General features: G+C 37.3%; 1 protein-coding gene across 6 annotated transcripts in view; it reads left to right on the plus strand.

Moving 5' to 3' along the window:
- The window catches only part of LARS2 (leucyl-tRNA synthetase 2, mitochondrial), a 121,208-nt gene that overhangs the window by 85,129 nt on the left and 13,158 nt on the right, over nucleotides 1-22,921 (plus strand). For 4 of the 6 annotated variants that reach the window (XM_032442390.2, XM_085540507.1, XM_015854175.3 and 1 more), the window contains 8 exons: nucleotides 2,159-2,274; nucleotides 3,019-3,302; nucleotides 6,869-6,967; nucleotides 9,387-9,524; nucleotides 17,722-17,825; nucleotides 18,746-18,928; nucleotides 21,326-21,495; nucleotides 22,233-22,310. In XM_032442390.2, coding sequence (XP_032298281.1) covers nucleotides 2,159-2,274; nucleotides 3,019-3,302; nucleotides 6,869-6,967; nucleotides 9,387-9,524; nucleotides 17,722-17,825; nucleotides 18,746-18,928; nucleotides 21,326-21,495; nucleotides 22,233-22,310 — 1,172 coding nt within the window. Of the gene's footprint in view, nucleotides 1-2,158; nucleotides 2,275-3,018; nucleotides 3,303-6,868; nucleotides 6,968-9,386; nucleotides 9,525-12,190; nucleotides 13,569-17,721; nucleotides 17,826-18,745; nucleotides 18,929-21,325; nucleotides 21,496-22,232; nucleotides 22,311-22,921 lie in introns of those variants that run through there. The other 2 variants (XM_085540508.1, XM_085540510.1) reach the window with 1 other exon arrangement.

A 22,921-nucleotide genomic window follows, 5' to 3' on the forward strand; every position in this document is an offset into this window, starting at 1 on the left:
AGTTTTACTAATTACATCCATATTAATCTGCAAGGTTTATCTTTATCAATAGTAGACACCAAGGTTTTTGCTGACTGTTGGGTTTTTGCTATGGTTTCTCTCAGCTGAATTAAACAAGCAACGCTCTGTGCCAGTAATAATAGGATATACTTCTTTATCACTTTGCCCTCCCTCATTACACTACCTTCCGAATTCCTTAATTCTCCTCAGTTGCCTCCCTGTGGTTGTTACTTCTGCCCTGGTTCTACTAATGTTTCCTTTACACTACTGCCAGTGTTGGCTTTTGTGGCACAACAGCTTAACCAGCTGATTGTGAAGAACCACTTAGGTGTCTGTGCCATGCCATTAAGTGCTGCTTTTACTGGGAACATTGTGGAGAAGCATCTTGAATGACCGCTACAAGGCTGATGGAAGTCAGCCACTTGGGCTTTATGCCTTCCTTACAATATGTCCACATCTTTCACTTTAGGAGTTAATCTGTTTTTGAAAACTAGAATCTTCCTTTGTGTATGAGAAGCCAAAAAATTGAGATAACTAATCTTATTTTTCATTAAAGGCTTCCAGCTTGTTCACAGGCGTGTAATTTGGCCTTGTGTCTGTTGGAAACAGCCCAGATCTTTGCAGGAAGTTCTGGATGCCAGCTATTGAGCTTTGTGAAAGTACATTAATAGCATCATCATTTCAGCAGAAGGAACACCAAAAAATGGGATATCCTTTTTTTTCCCACTTGTAGAGCATATTGTGATGCCAGCTGTTGTAGACTGCAGGGCTCTTTGACAGATTAGGATACATAGATTGTGCTGTAACGGAGCCTTTAAATTACTAGAGCTTATCTCTGCAGAAAAGATTAAGTAGTGAATTTATCTTTTGTTAGTTAGTTACATGCCATAGGGGAACTTTGCTTGGTTTTCTGCTTCCAAATTTCTGTGTATTAACAGTTTATATGTTTACAAATTTACCATAACATAAATTTCACTGCCTAAAGGAAGATGCTTGGTAAACTGATTTTGAATCAAGTAGTTTGTATGTTAATAATTCTAATGTGTTTAGCAATATCTTGAGAGTTATTACAGTTTTCACCAACCTGGTGTTTGCACTGGATTGTTGGAATAAGCTTCTTTGCCTTTTAAAGGTGACAATAATTGTGAAGATTGTTCAAAATATTAAGTGAATTATAAGGGAAAAGATATTCAGCACAACATATCTCAGTGTGGAAATAATACATCTGATACTAACAGATTTATTCTGAAATAATAAAGAAATTTCTTTACTCATTCTGAAAGACAGTCCTCCAAAGTAGAAAAAAATAACTAACTAAAATAACTGCAGCAAAATCAGAGGAAAGATGTCCTCATCAATCAATATGAGTGAGAAATATTTAAAGATAATATGTCATTTTGTGATGCTGGTGAATTACTGTAATAAAAAGAAGTGAGTTAGGGGAACATGTATTTAAGATGTGTGGCCAGCCTGAATAATGAGATGTGAAAAGAGGTTAAACATCAGGGTCTTTAAATACAGAGTCTTATAGGACTTCATTTGACAATAGGAAGCACTCTGACTAGCTGTGTTCTGAATAGAATTTTGGTGTTATCCAGATTGTTTTATTGAGACTATAGACAAATCATGTGTTTCTTAATGGGTTCAAGATAACATTGTTAGAGACAATTGAGTTCTGGTTAGTTTTAATACCCCATTGCACAAGAAAGAGATGACATTTACTATTAAAGCAAGAGGAATTGTTTAACCTGTTTGTTTAGTGTTTGTCATAATAGCAAATTGAATTCAAATTTGTATTATTTAAATACACCCATGTTAAAATCAGTAAATATAACTATATTTTAAATTTATTATTTGTCTAAATTGTATTGCTTTATTTTTAGGCTTTTTCTGAACTATCTAATTTTCAGCCTGCTTGGAGATAGGACATTGATTAACATTTGAATTACTAAGAAAATGTGTCTGTAATGATTGCTGCTTGAATTTCATTGCTTAAAGAGCAGAAAAACATTTTTACTGTTCTTACATTTTCAAACTCTTGAGCAAACATAAATCATTATAAGGAGGGTTTCATAGAAATAAAATGTTTTATCCTCAAACTGATATTGATTGTGATCGATATTCCTGTTAGTCAATTCCAGATATTTCTTTTCCCTAGGAATTCCTAGTACTAGTGCAGAAGATGCTGCGGTAGCGAGGAATCTGAGCATTTCTTTCACTGAAGTCATTGAAAAACTGCCAAACGGTTTGGAGAAAGTCATTAATTCTGGGGAGGTGAGTATACAAGTTTGGAGTTTTTCCCAACTTCATATTATCAATGTAAACTGTTTTCTTGAATGTGCCAAGTAGTGCATGATTAAAGAGATTTCTGTTTTTTTAAGGCTCAAGGTAGGTGTGTGCTATCAAATTTCTAAGAAGAATTTAGTCATGGAATCATACAATCACAGAATAGTTTGAAGGGACCTTAAAGACCATCCAATTCCAATCCTCCTGCCATGGGCAGGTATGCCATACAATAGACCAAACTGGAAAGATGTATTTGGTAGAATATGAACTTTGTGTCTTCTGTCTGATAAAAGGTAGGGTCTAAATGGTAAGGATGTGCTTGAAAGCAATAAATACAGTATCCCAAAATGAACACAGAAAAATGGTTTACCATTCACATTTCTTCAGACTACACCTTGTGTTGGTGAACCTTTGGAAGTTTCAACATAAAGCGATTAATTAAAATATCAGCAATAAATGTAATTGTCTGCTAATAAAGTCTGAAGTGGTCTTTCTCAGCAATGTCCTATTCAGACTGTCAAGAACATTATCATTAGAGCAAGAGACTTTAAGTAAATGAAGTAGCTGGTATGTGAATACTCTCTTGGATAGGAGAATATTAAGAAATCAGAAGGGGAACATTCATTTTATTTTTCTTAAGTTACTTCTGTGAAATTTTGCCTATTCTTGCAATTTCACTGATATAACGTGTGATTTTTTTCATGTTCTTCTGTTTCTCTTTTTTCTAATCAGTTCACAGGCATGACTCGACAAGATGCTTTAAAAGCTCTTACCCAGCTTGCCAAAAAGAAAGGAATAGGTGGGGACCTAATGAGTGACAAATTAAGGGACTGGTTAATATCTCGACAGCGGTACTGGGGAACACCTATTCCTGTCATCCACTGCCAAACATGTGGAACTGTCCCAGTGCCTTATGAAGATTTACCTGTGGTGCTGCCCAATGTAACCACTTTTACAGGGAAGGGAGCCTCACCTTTAGAAACTGTTCCAGAATGGGTGAACTGTGCTTGTCCAAGGTGAGAGAATGCTGCATGTACTGCAGACTGGGAGAGATCGCTTTGTACTTGCATGTTTCACATGCTCTCTATGTAAGTGTTGACAACTTAGCACTCTGACGCAGAATACTATTCCAGAAGGATGTTTTGTCGGACCCACTGTTGATTTTTCTTCTTACATACTCTGTAAAACTCAGTATTTGCAACAGACATCCACCGGTACTTCTTTATGAACAAGCTGAAGCAAACCTCGCTCTTCTTATTTGGAAGAAAGAAAATGGGGAAAACAATTATTTTGTCCATGCCCTCTATTTCTTACCGGTATTCCTCACTTCATTTACTGCAAGAATTTTCATTGTCTTTCAATAGCAAATCTCATATACAGCTTGTGGATTTTATTGAATTATTTTCTTTTGGTGAGAAAACTAACATAGAATCATAGAATCACTCAGTTAGAAAAGACCTTAAGATCATCAAGTCCAACCACAACCCAGCCATAGTACCCTAACTAACTACCCTCTACTCAATCATGTCCCTGAGCATCACATCCAAACGGTTTTTAAACACACTCAGGGATGGTGATTCAACCACCTCCCTGGGGAGCCTATTCCAGTGTTAACAACCCTTTCTGTAAAGATGATTTACCTGATATCCAACCTAAATTTACCCTGGCACAACCTGAGGCCTTTTCCTCTCATCCTGTCACCTGTCAGCAGTGAGAAACATCATATTCATTTTCTTAATAATAGTCCAGCAATAAAGTACATACTTTATCATCTATATAATTCTTTACCACAAAGGATCACGTTCACTGTACATTATAGATGATAGCATGTAATTGAGATTGCAGGAGATACTAAGTATGTGCATCTTGTCTGTGTTGTAATATTTATTTATAATAGCCCAACTGCTAAAGAAATGAAATAGATCAAATTAAGTAGCAGAAAATATATCATGAAAATCAGATGAGAATCAGATCTAGAGGACTGCTTAAATTCTGTGTCCTCTGAGATGTGTCTGTATGTTCTGCAGAAGGAACTTTTAGAACATGAGTTATCCCAGAGAAGTTTTTCATCAGTGGTGTAATGCACTATTACTGCTAACAGACTGACCAAATGGAAAGTACGTTGTCAGGCTGCCAGGCAGGAGGACCAGACATAAATGGCTGTAGGGCTCTCATTGATAATACAGCTGTTTGACAACATCTCACTTTAACATTTGCAGAGTAGAATGTTGATATGGTTTTCATTTCTGACTAGGTAGCTTAGGCAAAGCAGTTCTATGGTTCTGTTTTGACCTTTGTTGTTAACGTGCATTTTAAGTCAAACATGCGTTTATTTTCATGTTCCTGCACAGAACATTTCTTCTCAGATATGCCAGTTTAAATTTCATGTTGTAACCTATTTCAAAGTGTGACTCTTGCAGGGAAGCCTTGCTAAACAAGATCCTCAGTTTTAGTCAAGTCCCCAGGAAGGCACTGGTCTAAAATCCCTAATTTTATCTGAAAATGTTTCCTGATATAATTGAAAGTTACTGTCTACATTCCCGTCTTTTTTCTGTGCTTAATTCAGGTATTATTTTATTGCTAACTTTGCAACAATGTCATTTTGATGTATAGCAAATCTTTATTGTTTCTGTATAGTTATTGTGGTCACCCTGCCTTCCGCTGGATGATCAAGGGCATTTGTGTAGTTGGAAATCATGGCATAGAGGATCAGTTTCTCAGCTTAGAATGTGGTGGTTTACTGAAATTAGCTTAATTCTGACTTTTATTCGGCCTTGTATTTTTATGTAACGGACAGGTGTCCTCAGTATCAATCACCCATTCGTGTCTGCTGCAGTTTCAGACCCTTCGATCTGTTGCCTATGTGTGCACAGTCTTCCATACCTCCTGTTTTCCCTTGCTCTGAGATGTTATGTCATCCCTTCCTTTAGTCTTTCTCTCCAGTAATAAGATATTTTCTCATTAATTACATTTAATATCACAAATTAATAAGGAAAGCGAGATGGAAAGATATGAGTCTGTGAGTGCTCACATTTGAGTTAGAATAATGCAAGCAATCATGAATGGAAAGAGATGTCTAAGTTATTCATTGTTATACAAGTTCAGGTAATTGGGTTAGTTGTCTGAAGATCATCTAATCAGATTCCAGTATTGTGTCTGTTGTATAAATTCTGAAAGATGCCCGTGCTCCTTCTGTGTTGATGCACCATGTCCATTCAGAGTACGAGCAGCTGCAGAGACAGCAGAGGCATGAGGCAGATACAATTGTGATTCAGTTACTATAAAGTAGGCTTGATTTTGACTGACAAGCCGTGTTGTTTCCAGTTTTATTTTATGTTGGAGAAGTCCTTGCTCATATGTACAATTTAATAAAAGGGCTATTTGCTATTAAAAAGTAAAATTATTTTGCTGCATTATTCCTGTTGAACAATCCTGCTGATGGATGTGAGGCAGAGAAAGAAAGGAGGAAAATACTGAAGGGTGGTGGTCTCATCAGCTCGCCCTGACAAGCAAAGCCGAAGCATCAGGCAGAAAGGCAGATACAGGTTGCTGTAAAAACACAAAGCTTGAAGGTTTTGACTGCAGCTGTAAAAAATTAAAGAGCAACAGCTCATTTGTTATGTACATTAATTCCATGCATACATACATTTAAATTTACATGCATTTATGAATTGTACACCTTTGTTGCGTATAACCAGTGATATTTACTATGCATATTGTATACAAGTTTGCCATAGGCTGCAGAATTTTGTTTTAGAGGAATCTCATTCTTTTAGCATCAAAAGCTGTAAAGAGAGATTGTTTGCAACAAATGAAAATTCATTAAATGTGATGATTGATGCTTATCGACTCCTACAAACAAATTATTTGTTAGGGAGAAACTATAGGAAAATTACCTGAGCTTCTAGAATATCTTTTAGAACTATTTCTCATTGCTGCCAGTATAAGTCCTTGCAAAAAATATATATACATATATTATTTTTATTATGAATTTAAATTGTGCTACACATTCTAGAAGAGGTTTGATGCACCTTGAATTAAGTTCTCTTATTGTTTTTCCTGGAGATTATGAATGGAATCTGAAAAAACCATTTTGTAAAGGCAATCAGTGAGAGGTAACCACCTGCTCCTTCTGCTGAATGTTTTTCAAATGCTTTGTCTGCTGGTGCCTAACAAGTGAGACACATATTCAGTACCCATTAACTCTATGGCAAAATATTCTTGTCTGTGCTATAAGATGTGTTGGTTTTTTTTGTTTTTTTTTTTTCTTTTTCTAAATACCATTTCTTTAAAAATTACAGGAATATGTGATTGAGGAGACTTTCATGTGCTGTACAGTCTGCTGTTGCTTCATCTTACAGCTGCTCAGCCTTTTGTTTTGCATTTTGTTTGGGAGGGAAGGAGAAAGAGAATTTGCACCTGTTCCTTACATCGAAGTTTTTCTGAACGTTTCACTCTTCAAAGTGTTCAGACTCTTTCAGTTTTAAAATTGAATTTCTTCATGACTGTTCCATGTGTGTTTATTCTTTTGACAAGGTTGACGCTTTCTTAACAATAGCCGCTGTCTTTCTCTCTTGCTCAGATGTAAGGCAGAAGCTCGGCGAGAAATTGATACCATGGATACATTTGTGGATTCTGCTTGGTATTACCTGAGATACACAGATCCTCACAACACTGACAGGTAGGGGGTCCAGATACAGAGCTGCCTGGTGAGCAAGCCTGTCTTATGGGATAGAAGGGAAGAAACAGGCCAGTTCCACTGATGCTTCTAGCTTAACTGCCATTGCAGAAGTCAGTTTTAAACCTGTGCAGTAACCTGGTATTTTGTCTGCTCTATGGCCTGAAGAAAACAAAGGGTGGACTAGGAATTGCTCCAAAATTCTGGCATTTGGTTGTTCTGTGCCAGGAGATCTACAAAAGCAGTATGTACAGACACTGCTTGTGTAAGTACAAGATGAAAGGGCTTTATCAGCCAGGGTGTAGAGAAAGTGTTCAGCTAAGGAGCTGAAGATGGTTGTTAGAGGAGGATGCTATCAAGAGTGACAGCCTACCACAGCTCTGAGACTGTGATAAGTTGCTTTGAGCTTCTCCTCCCCAGTAATACACGGAGTATTCTGGTGTGTAGACAGGTAGTTCTTTTCCACTGGGAAGAGGGGGGATATAGTATGGTGTAACTTCCAGCTGTCGAGAATGACACCTTAATCAACATCTTAATTCCTTTCTTTTAGAGCTCCAGTAAGTCTTGCTGCTTTGTCATGCATACAGCCAAAGTGAGGTGGCATAAGAGCAAGCTTCTGCTTTGTATTACTTTGACTAAATGCATAATTAATAAAAAGAGATTTTTCATGTTCTGTGTATTAGTGTATGCAGCTTGGACAGTGTGGGAAGATAGATGTAGTTATTTAGCCATTTATCTGCTTCATAGTCTGCCTGTGTTAGTATGGGTGATATTGCCTTGGGGTTGTTGTCTCACCAGCATTAAAGCAGCCTGCATAGAGGCTGACTAAGCTGTCCAAAAGCATTTTACATACACCTGTCAAATTAGTTTGCCACCTACCATGGTTGAATGGATGTCCAATACTGTTTCTTAAAGATTTTGCGAGCCATTCTGTAGGGCATTATGATGGCAGTGAATCTTTGCAATCTTCATACATTGTTCAGTTATTGCACAGATAAATGGAAAGTGTCTAGTAGATGATATTTGTCTTCCTGACTAATTCTGGGAGATAATAAACTTCATGTTGGTGAATAAGTCTAATAAGGTGCATTTTGCTTTAATTATTGACATTTCCATTTTATTATTCTTGATGTCCATGTGAAGTGTCTTTGTATACATGAAGTTTGCATGGTTTAAGAAGATCACATCAAGAACGCCATTCAAATGTCAGTTTTGGCTGCCTGATTTTATGTGAGATGAGAGTAAAATATGCAAGTAATTTTTTTCTTCAAATAGGAATTAGTGGAACAGTACTGAACAGTAATGATGACAGAGAGAGTTGCATTTTTTTGTTGCCAAATATAAGGCTCTGAGGGGATTGGCTATTTATTTATTTATTGCCCGGAGCAGTGCCTGGGTAAATACTACATACCAAGTGATTTAGCCTGTTATTTTTTTGTATTGGCAGCACTTGTTCAGTTAAACTAAAGAAAAGTCTTCTGTGAGCACTTCTGCTTCACACTGATTATCTTCTAGTGACAGTGTGAATTTGTTGTTGATAATATCATTTAAGTTACAGAGTGATATTTTAAAATATGCTGTTGTGCATGAACAAGAGGAAATTTTCCAGCAGTTGATGATGAAATAGGCATATGCAACATCCAGCTGTCGAAGTAACAGCTTAGTGTAGCCAGATCTGTTTTACACTGAAATAAAAGCATTTGTACAGATTTCTGTACTAGATTTCTACCTCCATGTAATTTATTTGTTGGGGGGTTTTGTTTCTTTTTGTCCGTTAAACTACGTATTCTTAAACCTGTATTTCTATAAGTTGTTTCATGAACTTAGAATTCGGGAGAATTACTCTGTCTATTTCAGAACCATGTGAACAACATTAAGTTTAGACTTGCTGCACTAAAGGTGTGAATTTCACATCTGTGATTTGTGTCTGGGCTCATCTGTGAGGAAGAAAGCATTGCTGTCACAAGAATTGCATTTGGAATAATTGAACAGACAAAACAAGTAAATTTGTTAGAATGGAGTCATGAATTAAAGGTCAAAGAATATACAAACAGACTATATGGGAATATTTAATAAAGCGTCAGATAATGGCTAGGATACCATGCAGGTGGCCTCGGATAGTTCAAATAACCACAGGCATTTCCTGTAAATTCACAGAGCATCCTTGGGTTTGAGGATGACCCATCTGACGGTTTGAATGTTTTGCGGTGTTGTAATAAGCTGCTACATTGCCCTCTAATGGCAACAATGCAGAACTCTAGTAAAAAAGTTATTTTTTAATCAGACTTGCCTTTTGTCTTTCATAGCAATCTGTTTTTATGTAAAACTTGATGTTGGTAATAATAAACAATATAAATATTTTTTCTGTATTTTTTCCTATTATTCTGCTTTTTTTTTTTTTTTTTTCCTTTCTTTTTTCCAGGCCCTTTAATCGTGATTTGGCGGACTACTGGATGCCTGTGGATTTGTACATTGGAGGCAAGGAGCACGCAGTTATGCACTTATTCTATGCGAGGTTTTTCAGCCATTTTTGCCATGATCTAAAGATGACCAAGCACAAGTAAGCCTTATATATTTCTATAAAAATCTCTCAGATCTCATTTACCTTGCAGAAGTGTTACTGAACACTGTTGCGATCACCTTGAATAAACCTGAATTTTTCTGCTTGTCAGTCTTATAGACTGTTGCATTTTCTGTCAGAGCAAGTGATAAAATGTTACTGTAAATGTAGATTTTCTGCTGCAAATACATACATAAGCTAGAAACTTCAGGCATTCTGAGTAGTACTCTTGTTTCAAATGAGGTAACTTTCTGCACAGTAACACCATTAATTTCAGAGTAACCATGTATGCATACTCTATAATTCACTGCAGCCACTGTACCCCAAAATGCCATCATAGGAGTGCCTCGTCTGGGAGGATATGAGTGGTAGAACAGTGAAATACCCGTTTTCTGTCCTGTTATCCCATCAGCACAGATGTTTGAATAGATTAAGTTGGAATGAGTGATCTCATGAGAACCACTGCTTGGCAATTTCTGAGCTGGCAGCTCCTGTGCATTCATTCTTTACTAGTATCCACTTCTCAAACACCATGTGAAAGAGGAACATGATGAACACATGACATAGTAATTTCACTACAGTACTAGAATTTAAGTAGGTGAGCACCAGAGAAGGATGGAGTAGGTAATGGAGCCACTGGAATATTTCCCTGAGTTATTTCATAATCATTTAATGAAAATAGACTATGGAGTTTTTATCACTTATTCTTTTTATTTCATTTATGTGAAATTTTGGTGTGGATGATTTCTGTACCTGTGTTTCACTCGGTTGTCTCCAGCTTGCATAGCGGCAAGCATGAAGCAATCCTTCTTGGAAAGATCTGTCCTCTGAAAGTTGATCCTTTCTGTCACTGTTCTAGCAGAGAATTTCAGAGCTTTTCTTTGCAAGTAATTTCAGCTTTTATTAGTGCTACAAACTACTTTACAATACTGAGCTATCTGCCATCTCATGGAGCTGTAACACAATAGTTGTTATTCTGCTAGTCAGATTCTTCTACCTCATTAACTATGGTGGCTAAAGTACTGCTAATATAAAGTGAGACCACAAGGAAAAGGAGGTTTGCTTGCAAAGTAAGCAGTCCTCCAATCTAATGCACAAGAAAATGAAAATGTATGGAAAGGGCACAGCTTGGTAGACAAGGGACTTCTTGAGTGACCTCAAGCACTAAAAATAAGTACATGGAGAGTAGAAGCGGGCACTGTGGTGGGACAAGATGGAATGGTTTTAAACTAAAAGAGGAGGGATTGAGATTAGATGTCAGGGCTAAGTTTTTTACTGAGAGTGTTGAGGTGCCTGCACAGCTGGCTAGAGAGGTTGTGGATAACCTGTCCCTTCAGGTGTTTAAGGCCAGGTGAATGGGCCCTGGAAAATTTGATCTAGTACTTGATATAGCGGTTGGTAACCCTGCCTGTGGCATGGGGGTTGGAATGTAATGATCCTTGAGGTCCCTTCCAACCAAAGCTCTTTCTATGATGCTATGATTTTGTGATTGTCTGCCCCTGTAAAAGCATTGACTGGGTAGGCACAGGGTAATAGGGAAAAGCCAAAATTTATCTAGAATTGAAACATGTGAAGAATGTGAAGGCAGTAAGGACTTCTGCAGATACATTGATGGGAATATCAAGGAAAATGTTGTCTGATGCAAAATTAAACAAACAGATTAACAAACTAGTAAACAAAGGACAATCATCACCATGGTCTTTGTTATAAAGGCCTGTGTTAAGTAGGACAGTTTTAAGGGAGAGAATTACTACCCACTACAGAGTAGAATTGAATTAGGGATGGATTAAGGAAATCTAAACATGCACAAGTTCATGGGACCAAATGGGATGCACCCTTTAACACGGTAAGGTGCTACCCATTGTTCATGAAATATTGTGGTGAAATATATGATGACTAGCAATAAGATAAATCAGTGAATGCCCCTAGCAAGTAGAGAAAGGCAGATGTAAAGCTCATCTTCAAGAACAAATAATAAAGATGATCCAGATTACTTACAAGCCTGGTCAGCATCATTAGGTCTCCAGGTTTATTTTGAAGCAAGCCTTCCTGGAAGTAATTTTCAGAACATGAAAGACAGCATGACTGGAAGTATCAGCATGGATTTACTAAGCGTATGTTATGCCCAACTTAATCTGTCTTCCTTTTACGATCAGATGATTCCATCTGTGGATGAAGAAAGAGCATTTTATTATGGCTCTTGTGAGATTCTAGACAAGATTCTTGTGTTTTGGCTTGCAAGATAGAGACTGAATGGGTAGGTTACAACACAGATGGAAAAACTCTCTCGACCACCAGGCTCAAAAGGGAAATGGTTCAAAATCTCACTGGTAGTTATTTACAAGTGGTCTTCCTCAGGTCATTGCTGAGGCAGATCCTACATAACATCTTCATCAACAAAACAAAATGCACCCTCCACAAGTTAATTGATCGCTGCATACTGAGGGTGGTGCTAACAGGGATCTCTTGAAGTTCAACAAAGGCAAAGGCAGAGTCCTGTATATGGAAACAGCATGGACTGAGATGGTTATGTAGGAGAATGCACTATGGAGAAAGTTCTGTGGGATGAAAAACAAATTGGATGTAGTAAGCAGTAGGTATGAGAATATAGAACACTGTGTTAGCAAAAGCATGTCCTGAAGTAATTATCTCTGCTTATTACTCAGGAAGTTGCATCTGGAATATCATGTCCTGTTTCAGGGCTCCAACTGTGAGGGACATTATCACGCTGAAGAAGGTCCAGTGATGGGGCACTGAGATGGTTGGGGAGTAGAACTTGTGGCATACAAAGAGAGGCAAAGGGAGCTGGACATGTTCATCTTGGAGAAGAGAAAACTAAGGAGAGAATATAACTGCAGCCTACTGTTTCCTAGAAGTGGATTGTGGAGAAGACAGAACCAGCTGCTTCTCAGACGTGTACAGAGAAATGATAAGGAGTAGCAGTCACAGGATGCTGCAAGGTCCTGAACTGCACTGAAGGAAAAGATGTGACAGTGAAGAAGGTCAGATGCTGGAACAGTTTGTCTAGAGAGTTTCTGTGATCTCCATCATCAGATATTTTCAAAACTCTTCTCAGTGGGCCCTGAGCAACCTGTTTTAACTTTGAAATTAGGTCTGCTGTGAGCAGGGGATTAGACTAAATGACCTCCAAAGGTCCCTTTCAATCTACATTATTTTAAGGCTTTGCAGACCTACAGGTTTATTAATTTGAAATGCTGTAATAGAGCAGTAGCACCAAAACTATGTAAAGTAAATTGGTCTAAACATGGTAAATTTCAGAGGAAAACTCTAACTTCGATGCCAAAAAAAAAAAAAATGCACAAGAAGAACTGACCATGTCTAGAGCAGAGAAAATCAAACCTGCTTTATATAGAAATAATTTTCAAGACTGAGAATTCCACTGAGGTCATACATAAGCTCAAGAACTTGTACATGTGAAGATAGGTTACAGCATTGCCCCCAGGATCTGTTGTTTGTACTGCTCATATATGTATTTAGAATGCAAGGAGACTGTAGCGAATTCCTCATCAGACATAAAATTGCTTGTTTGCTTTAGCTCTACAGAAATTAAAGCATTAGGTGTTTCTAAGCCGTGAAGTCAAATCAGCTTGTTTTGATATGGAAATTGCAACTCCTCTATCAATAGTACCACATGTCTTGAATACATTTTAGCTTTTGTCAGAAGCCACTTTTGCTCAGTCTTCTGCTAGGATTGCTCAAGGGCGGATATCAGAAACCAAAAAGGTGATCAGAAACAAGCTTACCAGTAGGAAGCTTAAAGTCATGGTATCGAAACCCACAGCTCTGAGGGAAAATAATGTGTTAAAAAACACTGCTTTCTTGTGCATTCTAGACTTTTTTCTAGTCATTCAGTTCTGTTCCCTGATCAAATTAGTAAAATTCTGTGACATCTCAGTTAATGAGAGCTGCCATTTAAAGTATTAACTAGCATTTGGTCAAATGTTTGAGATTGCTCCATTATTCTGTAATAGTTTTCATGTTGATGGGCTTTCCTTATTAAAATCTTCATTGTTTGCTTCTTAATCTCCTTACTTTCAAATTTATTGACATTTTTTCCTGTTAGTCTTTAATTCTATACTAAGGACCATTAATATAATGATGACACTGAAAACAACAGTTAAAAATTTCAGAGTTCAGATTTGAAAAACAGTTTCCTTACATATGGTAAACATTATTTCAGTATAAATGTTATATGCCTTTCAGTTACAGATGTCACAGTTGCTTTCATATCAAATGCAACATTTGGCATCTATAATTATAAAGGTATAAATATAGTTTAAATATCCTCTGGAGATAGAGCATGATCTTTTACATATATTTTAATGCATTGAAATGGAGATGAGAAGTCAGCATAAGTAGCACCCTCTGGCTACTGATACATATGACAGATTAAGCTGAAATTATTCCATTTTGTTTTAGCTATCTGTGAACAACAGCAGATCTGGAATTAATTCACAAGCCAGTCAACCCTCCCACTTGTAACCAACACTGGGAGAGGGTCCAGGTAGGCAGCTGGGGCCAGCAACTGCCTCATCTGTTCCAGCTTAATCCTTCATGGTGAGTGTGTTGACACGCTCAGTTACACCTGCTCGACTATGTTATTACAAGTAAAAGTTAAGCAGAATTTGTCTCTTCCCTTTAGTAATCAGCTCTGTCAGATGAATAATTGTAAATGGAATCTAACGAATTCTTTCCAAGGGATTATAAAGCTATAAAAAAGTTTATTGTTGCCATTAAGCAGCAGATTTGACTTTGATAGAGAGCAAATTGTGTGGAATAAGAAGGCACTATTTTTACTTAGCTGCAGTATAGAATAAAAGAAGATAGCTGTATGTCAGAAATAGGTTGTTCTATAAAGGAAGTGTATCAGAACTGAATCACGGTACATTAGGGACTCTATCACAATTATTGATTTTCAGTAAAAGCACTCGACTATTGACTGTAAAATCTAAATGTTCAATATCGTTTGATCTTTCTTCAGCCTGAAATAATGTCCCTGCAAACGCCCTCTTTCATTTCTGTTCTGGCCTTCTACAGTATTGCCGGTACATGTGAACTAACTGCACATTTCATAACCTCCTGAACTCATCTGCCAGTGACTGACCTAGGTCACCTTAGCTCTAGGGCATGGTATTGGGCTCTCCCAACCTTTCTAAAGATGTGGGATTCAAACACATTCAGTAAGCTCCTTTTCTAGGGCTATCCTGAGTTCAGTATTTATTGCTCTTGTGGACTCACAGAATCACAGTTATAGGGATTATAAGGGACCTCTGGAGATCATCTTGTCTAACACCTGTGCTAAAGCTGGTTCTGTAAGGTACTTTACACAGGAAAGTGTCTAGGCAGAGTCTTGAGGTTATGGGCAGCCTGTTCCAGTGCTCTGTCACCCTCATAGTAAAGAATTTTTTCCCTCATGTTCATATGGAACTTCCTAGGTAGTTTGTGCCCACTGCTGCTTGTTCTGCTACTGGGCACAGTTGAAAACAGCCTGGCCTCACCCACTCGACTCCTGCACTTCAGATCTTTATAACAGTGATGAGATTCCTTCTCAGCCTCCTCTCCTCTGGGCTGAACAGGTACAGGTCCTTCAGCCTTTCCTCCTAAGGGGGATGCTCCAGGCCCCTAAAATCTTTATCGTCCTCCTCTGAACTCTCTCTAGAAGTCCCCTTTCTTTCTTGAACTGAAAAGCCCAGAACTGGACCTAGTACTCTAGATGTGCCCTCACTAGGGCAGCGTAGAAAGGGAGGAAAACCTGTTGGTTAAACTGAATGGCAGCACAGCCTTCTGTGTGACAGCCACTCCTCCCAGCTTTGTATCATCAGCAAACATGCCGTGGGTGCATTCCAGCCTTTCATCCAGACTGCTGATAAAGGTGTTGAACAAGACTGCACCTAGTACTGACCCCTGGGCAGCACTGCTAGCTACAGGCGGTGTAACTCTGCATGTGACCATATGATGGAGCCATCACAACACTGAGAAAGGCACTGCACATCAGGGAAAACAGCAAGGGGTTCAATTTGTTTCTGAGCTCTGTGTTTATTAGACAGACTTTGGTTCTCTTGTTTTGGGCAATTCTCCATTCTCCTGCGGTCTCCCAGTAGGAACAAATATTGTTGTGTTTTTTTTCTCCCCATACTTGGTAATGTATTTCGTATTGCATTTTTATAGCCTCTGTCAGCATAAACAAAAATAGGAAATGCTCATTCCTTCATTCAGCCTTTAGTAACTTGGCGTATGATCTGAATTAGCAATATGTCATTAAAAATAAGCGTTCCTTGAAGAATCACTTCCTGTGGACGGTTTTATCTGATTTTGATATTCTGGCTACCTCATTAGCTTTGCTTTAGATAGCAACAAGTGTAGCTGTTTTAAATTGAGTTCTTAGACTGGCTGATTTATTCAATTATAGGAGAAAAAAAGTTTTAGTTTTTCCTCAGTGTAATTTATTTAGTTTGTAGAAAAAGCATTATCTCAAATAGTTCACTCCTGAAGTATTTCTATACTCATTGATTTTGGATAGGATGCAAGACTTTTGTTCTTAATTTTTCATCTCTTAATTGACTTAGACAGTTCTAGGTAATGATTTGAGATGGGAGTTGATGATTGCCTTCTGTATTTAAAATAGATTTTCCTGTTTCTGTTCTTTAAGTTTGATGGGAATTTTTGTCTACCTAAGATACTTCAACTTACAAATAACATGATTTATCAGGCAAACTACGTTCAAATGCAAGCATAGAAAATATTTATATAGATGCTCTTACTTTGAATCATTGATAAAACCAGGCAGCATGGTAGAGAGCAGTGCTGCTTGGTGACTGAATGATACACTGTGGGCCACTACTTGGACGGTATTTGAAAGTATGAAAGATATGCGAGGAAGGAAACTCCTGTTCAGACATGAATATGTTGAATATTAACTATGAAGACTTGCTTTTTTACAGTACTGCTTCAGTAGTGTTTGGATTATGATTTTTTTTGGTACATGTGAAGTAAAATGTGAAAGCCTATTTTTACTATTTCTTCCTTAGATGTATGAAGTTATCCTTTCTTCTTAAGTGTTACGGCAAATATGTGGGCCTTTGTTAGGTAGGATTATGGTTGACTTAAACTGCTTAATGTTGAGTGCATGTGAGCATTAGGAAGTACAGGTCAGTACTAAGCAGCGCTGACTAGCATGTCCTCCAAAATGATGGTAACCAGTGTCTTTTTACCTGAGGATCCCTTGAGGAAACTCCCCAGACTCCATGCCCTTTGGGTCTCATTCTGACTCCTAGCATTCATGGGGTTGCTTTTGCTTTCCTGTAGAGATTAGCTTTGTTGTCCTTTTTAGGTGAAAACAATGACAGAAAGCTGACTAGGTGAATTAGAAATATGGGATCATTGGAGGAAGGTGACAGCAATAATATATCTATCAACTAGAAAAGTGTTTACTTAGAATTTATTTCTTGCTGAGTGAGCCTTTGTCTCTGATGCTTTTAAGGCTCTTTTTATCTCTATGGTACACATCTTTAATGAGAACTTTCCTGATATAAATTAGAGAGGTAGAGTTTTACTGTTTAAGATGATAAAAATATAAATAAATATAAAATATTTATATAAATTATTAAACATAAATAGATCCACTAAGGTGAACTTTCTAGCATTGCCCTATTGTTCATTTTTTCCATTGTCCTCATGTCTGAGCATGCAGATGCTTATGTTGGAGAAACCGTCTTTTCAGTTTATAGAAAGAAATGTGCAGCAAGAATTTGATCTGTTCCACAATACTGCGTTTCTCAGAGAGAAGCTAAATCTAAATATTTGTACAAAAGTGACAGTTCATACTTGCTCGCTTTTACAAATGGGGATTTAGCTTAGAGTTGGGGAACTTGCCCAGTTGGCGAGGAACTTTCGTGTATTATCTTTATGCTAATTTGATAAATGACAGTGTAATAATTCTGTACTAAATCATAATGCAAGAATGTGTACAAAATACAAATGAATATTTACACTTGCCATCGAGGCACCGTGAATAAATGCAGAAAGTGCTCTTTCTAAGGTGCCAGACATTTATGCAATGAACTTGAAATTCCTGTTTCATTAAGTAACTACACCTGACTGACATCTGAGGCTTATCTCAAGTATTCTTTTCACAGCTGCTTTCAACCTGCAAGTTTCTTTTTCCTTCCATCCTTAGGGAGCCTTTCCACAAGCTTTTGGTTCAAGGCCTTATCAAGAATCAGACATTCAGACTAAGAACAACAGGCCAATATTTGAAGAGAGAGGAGATTGATCTCACTGGTAAGAGAGGATGTGTGAGAAAACCAATACAGGCGCACCCAGAAAGTCAGAGACTATTTCAGTTGAAAAGGGACATACAGGTCTCAGTGCTGGGAAAAATTAGGTGGGGAAAAATAAATCCTTGTAATATATAATAATAATAATATATACAATATTAATATAATTATATATATAATAATATAATATTATAATATATAATAATATTTAAACCAGAGAGTCTCTTCTGTGAGGCTGAGATTCATATCCGCTGCTGAGTGTACAGAACCCCACTAATCCAGCAACTTTTAATTGCGACCACATACAGCAGCAGTGCTATGATACTATTTTAGCTCTGCTGTAGTCCAAAGAATCCAAAGTGTTATAAAGACAGTGCTCAGCAGCTTGCTGAGTGACCAGCAAATGGGCAACCTACATGAACACTGTGGCAAAGTTAACACAGTTGTTAGTATATTCAATAAATATTAGACACATATGGGATGTATAATGGGAGTAGGAGAAAGTGCTGTTTCTCAGTTCTTGCCAGTGCCTTCACTTTCATAAGCTGGATCAGCAGCCCTTGTCTGGAGAGCTGTAGCAACAAGAGAGGCTTGGTTTAATTTGCCCTCCTTCAGGAACCTCTCACACAGCCATGTTTTCACTGCTTTCTCCTGCATACAAATAATATAAGATAACAACAACAACAACAACAACAAAAAGCCAAAAAAATCCCCACCAACATCCTAACTACCAATGAACCTTTTACACTTGTCATTGTCAGTTATCCTATCTTGTTTAAGAAAAGTTTGCAAGTGTTTTTGCTCAAGTGCATCTTTATCTGTGTAATACCCCTGTCCAAATCACCTGAAGTAGTTTTTTCTTAATATTCTAGTTTCAGATGGGCAAAATTTGTTTAAATAGCTTGTCTTTGCTTTAATACCTAGGCACTGAACCTGTTCACCTGAAATCTGGTGAGAAAGTCCAAGTCACTTGGGAAAAAATGAGCAAATCTAAGCACAATGGAATAGATCCTGAAGAACTAATGAAGGAGTATGGCATCGACACCATACGTCTTTACATTCTGTTTGCTGCTCCTCCAGAACAAGATATTTTATGGGATACTAAAAGTAAGTCATACTTTATAGGTTTTCTTTTTCTTAGTGTATTTTAACACAAAAATTAAAGTAGTTCTTGCTGCCCAAGTTTTTGTATAGTTGAGACAAAAAATTTTAATAAGCAATTTTGATTGTTTTTTTCTTTTAAGAGAGGAGTCACAAAATCTGTCACTGCAAGGCAGACTTGCAGGAATATTACAAGATGTGAAAAAGGAGAGATGTATGAAAAACATTCCTCAAATGGTGTTTCTCTTATTTTTTTATTAGCTAGAATTGATTGAAAATGATTCTTTTCAAATTAATTTCTTTATTTTAAGATGCTTTCCTTTGCTGGAATTGTGTCAGATTCCCAATCAAACTTGGCTTTTTTTTTTTTTTCTTACTTATTTTTTTCAATTTGTTTAGACATGTGCAATGTCTTTTGTAAGGTGGACCATGAAATACCTCCTGAAATAATGTCATTTATCAGAGTCCCTAATAACTAATATTTGTACACAGGACATACCTTTATGAGCCTAGTTCCTAAATAAGACAAGATTTACCCTCCTACACACTTATTCACTGACATCATGCAATTTGTCATACTGACAGGTCGTAATGTCTCCTGTAGCTCATACATTTTAATGTAGACTCAATGCATATACTTTAATGAAGTCTTCTTGTTGCATGAAGCTTTAGTAAAACACCCCATGCCTGATTTAAAACATGTGTAAGTCTTTATTTTTACATTGTCTTCTTGCTACTTAGTTCAGTCTTTACTAAGCACAATTTCAGTTGATATCTGTCACCCATTAAATTCATATGCATTCATTTACATATACTGGAGGAGTGAGCTTTATGACTTCTTGTTGGCTTTCAGTCACCATCTAATCACAACAGCACAGATCTAGGAATATGAAAGGATAATGGTTATTTTAAGATCCCTAACATTAAGCAAATAAACTCACAGCCAACCCCAAAATTGTTGCAGCAAAATGGGGCTTGATGGGATTCATCCCAGCACACTCAATGAGCTGGCTGATGTCATTGTGAGGCTTCTGTCAATTATTTTTAAAGAATATTGGGAATCTGGCAAATCTCAGTTGGCTGGAAGCTGGCAGTGTCCCAGTTTTCAAAAGGGGCAATAAAAGAAGATCCTGATAATTACAGGCCTGTCATGTTCACACTAATATTATAGTGAAGTTTATTTTAGGAGTTGCTGAAAAATAGCTGAAAGAAAATGTAGTCATTGGTCAACAGCCAATATTGGTTCATGAGGGGAAAGTCTTGTTTAGCCAAGTGAATCTCCTTTTATGACAAGGTTACCCATCTATTTCACCAAGGGAAGACAGTTGATGTAATCTTTTGGGGGTCCAACAAAAATTCTGATGCTGTTTCTAACAGTATCCTATCCTGTGCTTTTATTTGGTATTTTAGAAGTTTACAAAGCAAGCTAACAAAATAAGTGATGTTCTTTAAGCCTTTTAAATCACGCCCCTCTATAAAAGATCAGGTACTTCATCTGTCAAGGAAAGGTTTGGTTTGGAGATGGTGACTGGGTGCAGGATTTGAGTCTGTGCTGTCTCATCTTTTCACTGGTGGACATGATGGCAAGATCCCATGTTATTCTCTCTCTTGGTGAGGGCAAGCAAACTTCTAGAGCATTCAGAACCAGATAAAGCCAAACACATAAACAGCTTATTACAGCATAAATACAGTCTGGAGAATACCAAGCCTGCAGTGTTTAGATGGTGTACAAGATTATGGTAGGAACAGATGAAAAGTTTGGAGAGAGCACTGTATTCTATATCCCACTTAAGAGAACTTCTGAGGATCACAATGACATAATCAATCAGGTTGTATTTTACTGTCCAGTTGAGCAGGAAATCTTTTACCTAGTGCAGTAGGATAATGCAACTGCATTAGATACTCGTGCAGTGTGATGTAGGGATGTGCAGTCTAGTAGAGCCTTGATCCATCTTGAAGCTTAAGCTGTACCTTCCCTAGAGGCTCAGCAATACACCACATGGAATAGCTGGCTGTGAGTGGCATTAGCTTGGACTTCTCTGTATCACAGTTCCTAGGTTAAGTTCTGTGAAGAGCCGTGCAGCAGGACTAGTACTTTCAAACTCAGGATGAAGAGCTTTATAGTCCTCCCAAGCTAAGCTCTGTCAAAAAGATGGTACCAAGAATCATAAGAATCATAATGATAGTTATTAGCATGGTTGAATCTCTGAAGCAGCAACAGTATATTACTTTTGAGGGCATTCTTAATTTCATTTACATTTTTCATGTAAAATATGAGGGTTTACAGGTTGTTGGTTTTTTTTTAAGTTAAACTCTAGAAAACATTCCCTTTTGCTTCTGAGTTTTGTCTTCTTTCATTGCAACTGATATCCATTTGTTTCTGCAATCTCTCATTCATCTCAGCTGATGCTATGCCAGGTGTTCAGAGATGGCAGACTCGCCTCTGGACACTTGTAACCAAACTTATCGAGGCGAGGACTTCGGAAACCATGCCCAATCCTGAGCTTCTGAGTAAGAAAGAAAAGGCTGAAGCCAGAAAGATCTGGGAGCAAAAGAATCTTGTAATTTCTGAGGTAAAAAGAAACAGTTTGTAAATGAATAAAAGACTTATTTCTTATGCAAAAACTGTGTGCTTGGCTTAGAGAGCCAAGAGTTCTCCCACAGACAAGTAAATCGTGAAATCATTCTTACATAAAATATTCTCTGTATAGGTTATTTTATTAACATAGAGATTTCACGGGACAGAGCTCTTTTGCAAGAGTGAGATTTAGACTGGCAAAATTTATCTACTCTATACCTTATTTAAAGGATGAAGTGTTATGAAATATCATTGAAATATCAGTCTGGGTTTGAAATAGCTACACTTCCAGCAGCATAGCTATAGGTGAATTATGCAGAATATCTCTAATAAACTGTTTAGATCTGTTTGCTTCATGCCTCATTATCGTGCCTTTAGTTTCATGGAAAATGAGAAGAAAAAAAGTTGTTGGAAAAAATAGACCAGTGTTTCCTTAAAAATTATTGAAACGATTGAAGATCTCTCCTTATGTGTTAAGTCTGATACTGTGTTTTAGTGTCAAATCAGTTACACATGATTCAGGAGGAGGTGAAAATATCTGCAAAATTAGCTTAAGATATTTTCCTATGCTTAAACTTTCTCTGAAGAAAGTCCCTGTGGCAAGGGACCTTCACACACACGTGGCTGTATATCTGATGTCTTTGTGTGCCAATATGATTTCCATGTAAAAGGTATTATTCCATTTTTGAATATTACAACTAATTGATGACAGAGCTTTTCTTTTAATTCAAGGTAACAGAGTACTTCACAAAGGATCATTTGTTTAATGCAGCTATTTCTCGACTGATGAGCCTTTCTAATGTACTCCATGTAAGTATGCCGTATGAACAAAGATATTTTTCTGCTAGTCATTACTCCTGGAAGTATTTCTAGAAGGCAAGAGCTGTCTGAACTATAGGTTCAGAATTCCAGAAGTCGTGTTGAACATAAAATTTAAGTCTGGATTTTTTGACTACATCATTGATAAACCATTTCATATCTTATGGATTCTACGGAAATTATTGGCAAAGTCAAGGAATATAAGAAAAAGTTAAGTAGGGCACGTGCAAGTACTGTACTAAAATAATGAAAATCTGGGATAATGTGAGGTGCTGGGAAGGTGATGCCCTGTTCTCTATTTCCAGCTCAGTGATTAATCGGCATTTTGAGAAATTGGTGAATTTAAAAAAATAATCTAAAAAATCAGTGTCCTACAGACAGGTAAATATTTGAACGCTGATATATGTGTTCATGATCAAGGAAGTCAGTGCAATATCTTTCAAGAACGAATTTCATTATAGCATGTCAAGACTTCCTCTTTCGGTCCCATTTCAAAGGAGGAAGTGGAGAGATGGATGAAAATTCTATATTAAAAAAACAGATAGTAGTTACTAAAACTGATTCAGATCTAGTTTTTGCTTTCCTCATGAGTGTCAGTGACA

This window comes from Coturnix japonica, chromosome 2 (assembly GCF_054131305.1).
Source record: "Coturnix japonica strain WE chromosome 2, WE-NBRP24, whole genome shotgun sequence".
Taxonomy (NCBI): domain Eukaryota; kingdom Metazoa; phylum Chordata; class Aves; order Galliformes; family Phasianidae; genus Coturnix; species Coturnix japonica.